The following is a 10,000-nucleotide window of genomic DNA, read 5'->3' on the forward strand; positions in this document are numbered from 1 at the left end:
AGTTTTGTTGCCCACTACTCACTAAGGGGAAGTATACTGACGAGCAAAAGAAAGTGGGCACCCTACGTTCCGTGCATTATTTCCGTTCTTTACCGTAGTAATGCCGTATTTCCAATGGATTTTGAAAGGCGTACCATTTTTTCAATAACTGCAGACAAAAAAAAGTAAGAAAAACGATCAAAAGCACACCTTTTATTAGAAATTAATAACACCGATTCGAATGCCCAAAATCCCAGAACTAGTAACTGGTGTAACTCCGATCAGCATTGATGACTAGTGCATCTCCGCTTCATGGATTGCACGTGTCGTTGGATAAATTGCTGGGGAATATTATTCCAAGCATCCATTAATGATAGCTGCAGTTGTGGGATTGTCGTTGGGGGTGACCAAAGGGTGCAAATTTCCTTGTCCATCTTTTCCTAGAGGTGCTCAATCACGTTTAAATCTGGGGATAATACTGGCAATGATGTTATAACACGTACGTCATTTTTGTTGTAAGAATCTCTGGGTAACAAAGGCACGGTGTGCTGGTGCAATGTCCTGCTGGAACACAAGATTGTTCCTGTGGCGAGCCAGAAACGGCAGAAGGTGTGGATGGAGAACGTCATTGATGTATCTCTGGGCAGTCAGATTACCGTCGATAATAGCTAGATCGAATTTATCAGTACTGGTTATGGATTCCCATACCATAATGTTACGTTTTTCAGCAAAGGCACTGACACACTGAGGTAAATTAATAACGTTCATGACATGTCTGTTAGACTGTCTGCCTTCTTTCGTGCCGATCCAAAAGAAATCTGGACTCGTAAGAAAATATCACTCTACGCCACTGGCGGTTTAGCCATCGCCGGTGCAGACGTGCCCAGTTGAGTCTAGCATGACGGTGTCTTTGGAGGAGACGAGTGCGTCGAGTTGGATGTCGGGCAACTATTCCGTGGGCTTTCAAGCGTCGATGAAGCGGCTGATTTATCTATGCCCAGGCTAATCTCTGGCAGTTTTAGAAGCTGTTTGAAACCGGTCCTGCAAGTGTGGAACTCTGATCCGATTGTCTTCAACAACATTAGTGACACGAGGACGACCAGACCTTGGAGTATCACTAACCGAACTACTTGAAGTGTATCTTTAGCTTTTGGATAGTATCTCTCGTCACATTGAAAGCTCTAGCGAGAGCAGAGACCGTCGCATTAGCTCTCAGCATGGCAAGATCTTCATGACGTTGCGCATCACTGAGACTAGGCATCGTATACAACACAATTGTAAAGTACAAACTCAAAATATTTGACGGCTTTTTCGCCGACATACGTAAAAGTGTGTAACGAAAAAAGATTAAAAGTAAAGGCATTGTAAACTTTCAAGAAAAATCGAGAAAACATGTTTTTGGCCAAACGTGTTGTAAACACTTTTTATAACAACAAAATAAACAAATGTTGTTTTGACCGACTTTTTAAAGTGACTCAAGCTCAGCATGTCAATCGCCAAGTCAAAATTCGCGAGACGACTCATACAGCACCAATTTGAAAACTGCCCACTTTCTTTTGCCCGCCAGATATATATATATATATATATATATATATATATATATATATATATATATATATATATATATATAATTTTATAACTCCGTGAGATCGCACAGCACAGATAATTCAGGGGTAGAGTAGTAGACCCAACAGGAGATCTATGGGAACAGCACTTGTCTGGAACCAAAACAACAGAGGCAGGCAGAATGGCAAGAGACAGAGTGTTTAAACTAAAGACAGAGAGTTTTATTACAGAAGAAAGATCCGAGAACCAAAGTCTAGAAGAAGAAGAAGAAGAAGAAGAAGAAGAAGAAGAAGAAGAAGAAGAAGAAGACGACGACGACGACCACCAGCAACAACAGCAACCAGCAACAACAACCAGCAACAACAACCAGCAACAACAAAAACAATAACAACAACTACTACAACAATTCAATGTAGGTGTTTTTACGCCCCCCCCCCCTTCCTCTTCAACACAATTTAGATCATTGAGGAGACGGACTTCTGACCACATTTTTACCCAACCCTAGCTGAGAAGGATACAACATCATAGCAGAAAGACGGAAGTACTTGATTGCAATTCTCCCCACCCGGGTCTCCTGCGTACGACATAAGGGGCCTAGGCCTACTGCTACACCACAAGCACAGGAGCAAAAGTGTGAGCGGGAGAGAAGGGGGACGGTACATTCAGATTACAATGAAACGGATCTATGCCCATAGTAACGACCGCGTGCCCTCATAGATCTAGAGGTGAATGGAGGTTTGTATAAATTATATGTGTTACATGCATATTTTTTTTAAAATAATAATAATAATCAGGCGACTATATGAGATAAATTATACAGACAGACAGACAGACAGACAGACAGACAGACAGACAGACAGACAGACAGACAGACAGATTCTACATTGTAGATAGATAGATAGATAGATAGATAGATAGATAGATGGATAGAATATATAATATTATATATTTATATCATCTATATTTATATAGATAATAAACACAAGTCTCTAGGCCATTCTCAAAGGGGGGACATTTCTCGTTCAAGCACAGCAGAATTGTACATGGGCTGATTCATGTCACGCATATATAGCCTAACTGTACCTGATCCTGATCTACAACAGGGCACTGCTGCTTTTTCTTTCCCAACCCTTACTATTGTCATTTGCCTCTACTTCTTTTGTATGTTTGTCCCTCTCTTGTGACCTGCTATTTCCGGGGTGCCTTGATAGTTGAAGCAGACCTTGTACTGTTTAAGCTAGAGAGGTGAGCAGAATAAGTCTGATTCCCTGTAAAGACTTCTCTGATGACATCCACCCCTAGGCGCTCATATGACCTTATGCAGTTGCGAGCGCCGTAAAACCTTCTACTAAAAGAAAACAAGATTTCAGACCTACTTGGTCACCATTCGGATTAATTGTGACAAATTAACAAGTTCCATGTGACGTCCGTTGGGAGGGCGATACACGCTCTGGGGCGCTTGAAAGAAATTGTCTATGAACTATGATATTTTTCCATTTGCTGAGCCTTTAAAATGAAGAAGGCTTACCCGGTTCTTGTACGATTTAAACTTCGGATTGTACGTCAACATGCGCTGAACAGATTCCCTAGCGATAGTTAATTCAATACTATGACGACGAACTGACTTTAGGTTATTCCGACTCCATCACAGCTGCCGCATTCTCAGGAGTGCTCACTTGCATCAGTCTCCCACTGTGGATGACCCTAGCTTTTGACCTCTTTTTATTTTCAGCAGATCCATGCCACCTAGGTACTGTTACAGTGGAAACCATATATTATACCAGGCCCGGTAATAACAGGGATCCGGTAACAACAGGGATTTTTTAAAGGACAAAGGCCCGTTAACATTATATATATATATATATATATATATATATATATATATATATATATATATAGATAGATAGATAGATAGATAGATAGATAGATAGATAGATAGATAGATAGATAGATAGATAGATAGATAGATAGATAGATAGATAGATAGATAGATAGATAGATAGATATTATAATATGGCTCTTTTCGTCTATGCAGACGGTCAATTTAGCTTAGCTTAAGATGGTCTCAAGGTTTTCTTCATGCAGCTTCTTTCATGGCTAATTCTTCGTATGTTTGAAGCGCAGATTCTGTCGCAGTGTTTGCATATCAGTGACGTAGATCGAAGCTATGTTTTTTCCGCTGTTGTCCTTTCGTCGTTGGCGCTTCTCAACCAGGTTGTTTCTAAAGCTGCTCTCTAGCAATACTAGCATTATAGTTCGTTCCTTTATCATTTTCCTCCATGTTTTCCTGTCTTCAGCTATTTCTTCCCAGATGCTAACATCTACTCCAAGCTTAGATAAGCTGTTTTTGCAGGTGTCTTTGTACCTCAATTTTGGTCTTCCTCTTGGTCTCTTACCCTAGGCAAGTTCTCACAGAAGTTGCTTCGGAATCCGGTTGTCGTCCATTCTCTTGACATGGCCCAGCCACTGCAATCTTTTTAAACACATGTTAGTTGTCATGCTCTGGAGGTTTGCGCGTGCCAACACTTCAACATTTGTAACCTTGTCACGCCACGAAATGCCTAAGAATAAGATCTTGCGGCAGCATCTGAGATGGAAAATGTCGAGGCGCTTTTCTTGTCTGCTGTACAAGGTCCATGTTTCAGATCCATAAAGGAGTGTACTGAGGACACATGCTTCGTAAATTTTGATCTTTGTTTTGATGGTTAATCTTTTGTTTTCCCATGCTCGTTTTGTCAGCCTTCCAAAAGTTGTTGCTGCTTTCCCCATCCTGGTGTTGATCTCATAATCAAGTGATGTAGTAGAGCTGATGGTAGACCCCAGGTAACAGAATTTGTCCACTGTCCCAAGTTCCTTGTCGTTCAGCCATATATGGCTCTGCTCTGCACCTTCTTGGGTAAGGATGACTGTTTTCTTAACACTGATGACCAAGCTAAAGACCTTGCATGCTGTTGATAGGCGGACCATCATTGTTTGTAGGGTTGATTCACTATGAGCAACAAGAGCAGCATCATCGGCGAAGAGAAGGTCTCGTACTGTTGTTTTGTTGATCTTGGTCTTGGCCTTGAGTCGAGCAAGATTGAAGAGCGACCCATCAGTTCTCCAGTGGAGGAAAACATCCCCTAGTGACTCTTTAAATGCGTGTTGCAGTAAGACAGCAAAATAAATGCTAAAAAGGGTTGGTGCTAGGACACAACCTTGCTTTACTCCGCTATTGATGTTGAAACTGTTTGATGTTGAACCGTCAATCTGAATGGTGGCCTTCATATCTTCGTGGAATGAGATGATGAGCTGTAGCAGTATTGGGGGACAACCAATTTTTCCAAGCACCATGTACAGTCCTGATCTACAGACTGTATCAAAAGCCTTTGTCAGATCGACGAACGCAGTATGTAATTAATGGCAGTTGTTGCTCCCTGCATTTTTCTTGTAGCCGACGAATAGAAAAGATCATGTCCATTGTTGAGCGGTTTGATCTGAAACCGCATTGGCTCTCTGGTAGGACTCTTTCTGCTAGTTTCTGAAGTCGCTTTAGGATGATCCTAGCGAAAGCTTTTCCAGTGATGCTTAGCAGTGAGATACCTCTGTAGTTGTTGCAATCTCCTTTGTCCCCTTTGTTTTTGTAGAGTGTGATAATTTTGGCATCTCTCATGTCATGTGGAATTTCTGCTTTCTGCCAACAAGTCGTTAGTAGCTTGTAGAGATATGGGAGGAGGGTCTCTTTGTTCTCTTTCAGTACTTCAGAGGGTATGTTGTCATTTCATGCTGCTCTTCTGCAAGCGAGTTCATCGGTTGCAGAGGAGAGTTCTTCTTCTGTTGGTGTTGTATCAAGTTCTGACATTTCGGAGAGCTGAGGAAAGGCCTCATGCAGCTGTCTATCAACATGTCGTTCCTTTGAAAATAAGTCTGAATAATGTTCCACCCATCTTTCCATGTATTTCTTCTTTGTCTGTCAGCTGTTCGCCTGTCGCAGACTTTAGAGGTGCCACTTTGTTTGCTATTGGTCCAATAGCAACTCTGATGTTTTCATACATTTTCCTGATATTACCTGTATCGCTGGCCTGTTGGATTTCTGGGTATAACTTGTCCCAGTACTAATTGGCACACTTTCTGGTTTCTCTTTGAAGTTTGGATTTAGCGGCACGTAGTTGTTGCTTTGTACTCTCTGTTGGAATTGTGTTGTGTTCTATCAGGATTTTACGCTTTTTCTCAAGGTCTTTCTATTTTAGAAGTAATCGACGCAGAATTATAAATTGTTGATCTCATGCTATTCCACATGTTAACATGATATATATATATATATATATATATATATATATATATATATATATGAACCCTCGGGGTGGTGCCACTGACTGAAGTGTCTAGGCCATTCCCAAAGGGGGTACATTTCTCGTTCTAATGCACTGTAGAATTGTAAATGGGCTGATCTTGCAATGTCATGCTCATAACTGAGCCTGAACTACAACAGGGAACTGATGCTTTTTCTTTCCCAATCCTTACTATCGTCATTTTCCTCTATTTCTTTTGTATGTTTGTCACACTCTTTGTGACCGGCTATTTCCGGGGCAGACTTTGTGCTGTTGAAGCTAGAGAGGTGAGCAGAGTAAGTCTGATTCCCTGTGAGGACTTCTCTGTTGACATACACCCCTTGGCGCTCATATGACCTTATGCAGTTGCGAGCGTCGTAAAACCTCTACTAAAACTAATAATATATATTATAAAATGAAGTGACACACGTGAGAGTAGGTGTGTATGTCGTGTAGTGACACAAAAGTACGGATGATTGTAGGTGTGTTTATGTCGGGAAGTCAGGTGAGTGTTGGTGTGTATACATCAATACTCTTATTAACTTACGTTCACTTGGGTTTTTGGCCAGTTTTTCAAAGACGTTTTGAGCCCAACTCTGACCTGAGAATAGACAGTTTTATGAATGCATTAAGAATTTTAAAAAATAAAAATATAGCGAACATGGAGGGTGAGGTGGACGAGAGAGAAAGGGGGGGGGGGAGATAGAGAAAGAGAGAGAGAAAGAGAGAGAGAGAGAGAGAGAGAGAGAGAGAGAGAGAGAAAGAGAGAGAGAGAGAATTGAGATAAGGGGAAGGGATGAGACAGGGAAAGAGGGAGAAAGAGAGAGAGGGAGAGAGAGGGAGAGAGAGAGAGAGAGAGAGAGAGAGAGAGAGAGAGAGAGAGAGAGAGAATCGGGAGAGGGAAAGAGTGAGGAGAGGTTGAAAGAGAAACGTGGTGGGGAGACAAAGGGAAGGGACATTAAATAAGGGCAAAAAGTGTGATATATGACAATAAAGCTTTCTATTTCTTTACTGCAGTTTCATGTCCTTCGATCCCAGCCAAAGACTTTGTGAAATGTGCCTTTAAGAATAAGAATGGTCTTTCTGCAATTTTGATCAAAACTGACTTTGTATCAATATAATCGTAAAACAAAGCTCTACCACGAACGTTTGTCAAAAAATGGTCTTATCCCATAGAGGTTATTTGTAAAAGATGTTCTAATATCTGTTTAAAACAGGAGCTGGGGGCTCTCGTGGCCTAGAGTTTAAGGTGTTCGCCTCTCATTCAAATGTCCCGGGTTCAAATCCGGGTAGCAACCGAAAATTTTTCTTCTCTAAAATTGTCTCCTCTCACCTACTTTCCTGCTCACTAGCAAGGTTCTGTCGTCTGCTTTCGTCTCAACTTTCTGCCCCCACCTACTCACCTCCTTTGCCCCCTCCTCTGAGCTCCTAACTCTTTCTGCAGCCTTTCTACTCCTTGGTTCCTTCTTACTGCTGTCTTTCTGCCCCACCCCTGATCTTCTGGTAGGAAAGATTTACACCTTGCCTTCTCCGACAAGATGAAAAATCTCGGAGGTCCCGTGTGCAAGTTGCGCACGTTAAAGATCCCTTGGTGATCTAGAATCGATAAGAGTAAGCTTCGGCCGCCACCCGAGCAAAATTCAAAATGTCCTTCCAACTGAAAATGTGTGGGGTGTCCCGCGCGTTCATGTGACCTTTCGCAGTTGCGAGCGCCGTCAAACACTTACAAAAAAACAAACACAAAAACACAAAAACACAAAAAAACCGAACAGGAGCTCGACTCATACAGAGTCTTTTAAAAAAAGAAGATCCACTTAAAGGGCAACAACTCGGTTATCTTTGTACTAATTCAACAAAACTTCGAAACAACATAATTGTGTTGATTGGGTGTTAAACCTTTACCATTTTAACTTTTTTTTTCAAGAGGCCTGATCGGCCCGTTCTGGTTTCAGAACGAAGTCTGTAAAATCACGACAGTCACGCCAGATGGACAACTCACCGAGCTGACAAAGTTCAGGCAAAGTTTGAGGAGAAGAAAGTGAAACAAGAATGCTGCTGGGGAGACCTCGTGGTTCCAGCAAGATGGGGCCACAATCCACACGTCAAGAGTGGCCCTTACATGGTTGCAAGAAAGCTTTGGATATGTGAGAGGTGTAATTCTCACGAAATTGAAGATGAATTTCACTTTATTTTCTATTGTCCAAATGTTGTCCATCAAGGGAAAATGTAAATTCCTCCCAGCCTGACTCGACCCAGCGACAGAAATATGCAATGTTTGACCCATGATAAGAGACTTGTACTTTTTCAATGGAAACTTTTTTAAACAAACGAGTGTTTTATAAGAAATGATGTGGGTCAATGGCCTTAAACACTGAATAAACTTCCTTCCTTTAAAAGAAAGGTTTGGGGAACGCCTTAAAAAATGAACATTTACAAATGAAGGGTCATCGCATACCCCCGACTTGGACCCTTTCATTTACATGCATTACCTTTGAGATATTTTTGGACAGACAGAGATTCTACGAAAACACCCCCACAGGAAGTCCAAAGAAAGACTCATCAACGTGCCACAGGGATCTCAAAACTTCCAGTGGCGTATTGGAGCTCATATGGAGAAATAGTAGGCCTACCCCCCGTGGCGGTGCTACTGACTGAGGACTGAAGTGTCTTGAGGCCATTCCCAAATTAAGAGGGGACATTAACGTGTTCTTATGCACAGTAGAATTGCAAATGGGCTGATTCGTCAATGTCAAGCTCATCGTTACTTGAACTGCAACAGGGAATTCCTTCTTTGTCTTTCCTCTTATCCTTACTATCGTTACTTTTCCTCTACTTCTTTTGTATGTTCTTCACACACTTGTGACCCGATATTTCCGGGGTGCCTTGATAGGCGAAGCAGACTTATTGCTGTTGAAGCTGGAGAGGTGAGCAGAGTAAGCCTGATTCCCTGCAAGGACTTCTCTGTTGACATCATCCCCTTAGTGCTCATATGACCTTATTCAGTTGCGAACGCAGTAAAACTTCTACTACAACTAAACTAAGGAGAAATATTGTCAACACCTGGAGCATGAATTTTTAATTATAGCCACCACTTTATCGAGCTTATTTTGGCAATCATCATCAATCATCAATGCCTTCCACTCCTGGCAGGGGTGGCAGGCCACAAACAAACTCCTTCCATTTATCTCTGTCTTGGGCCAACCTTCCTAGCTCGTTCCAAGTGAGCTTCATCTCTCTCAGGTCCCTTTCCACACACCTCCTCCAGGTTTCCCGAGGCCTACCCCTGCCTCGTGCTCCCTGTGGGTTCCATTGCAGAGACTGTCTTGTGATGTTTCCGCTGGGCTTTCTGAAGGTGTGTCCCCTCCAACGCCACTTTCTTAGTCCTATTTCTACTTCAATAAACTTTTGTCCTGTCCTTTCCCACAGCTATTCATTTCTTAATATATCCTGCAACTTAATTCTAAGATACTCCTCATACATCTGTTGAAGAAAGTCTGGACTTTATTCAGCAGCACTGTCTTTGCTGTCTTCCAAGTTTCGCAGCCGTATAGGAGCACAGATTTGACATTGGAATTAAAGAGTCGAATCTTGGTGTGCTGTGAGATGTTGCTCGCTTTCCAGACTTTTCATAATTGCTTGAATGCTGACCTTGCCTTGGCGGTTCTAGCTTTTACATCCGCCTCAGTTCCACCTTTACCATCGATGACACTTCCAAGGTAGATAAAGTAGTCCACTTCTTCTAGGGGAGCCTAATAGTGTTGATAGGGGCGTAAAACCCATACCATTTCACAATTTTTTTCTACGGGAGTGTCTTCCACTGTCACAGCAGGGATTGACACTTTTCCTAGCTTCACTACTTTCGACTTATTTAGCAATACCAAGTTTGAATACATTTATTTGTCAATGCACAAATAGATCTAGTGACTACAAGAACAAGAACAACATGGCGTATTTTTTAAGTTGCAAAGTTTTGCGTTCCTCTTAGTTTTGATTGAAATTTTAAAAGCTTGATATTTTTTCTACTGTGTAGGATGATTTTCTTCATAATAATTTTTCGGACGTCCTCCTCGGTGAGTTCAATGAGTTCAAAGTTTTGCGGAAATAGCAAAACGATGGCCGAGTTTTTGCCCTTAAAATAGGTCCCT

At 41.8% G+C, this 10,000-nt stretch overlaps 1 protein-coding gene across 1 annotated transcript in view; it reads right to left on the reverse strand.

The window, feature by feature from the left end:
- The window catches only part of LOC101848384, a gene marked incomplete in the record, with an annotated part of 36,157 nt that overhangs the window by 17,751 nt on the left and 8,406 nt on the right, over positions 1-10,000 (reverse strand). Inside the window, 1 exon segment of the mRNA XM_005108398.3 lies at positions 6,403-6,456. Within this exon segment, the coding sequence (XP_005108455.2) occupies positions 6,403-6,456 (54 nt within the window).

Source organism: Aplysia californica, unplaced genomic scaffold (genome assembly GCF_000002075.1).
Source record: "Aplysia californica isolate F4 #8 unplaced genomic scaffold, AplCal3.0 scaffold00686, whole genome shotgun sequence".
In the NCBI taxonomy this organism is placed as follows: Eukaryota; Metazoa; Mollusca; class Gastropoda; order Aplysiida; family Aplysiidae; genus Aplysia; species Aplysia californica.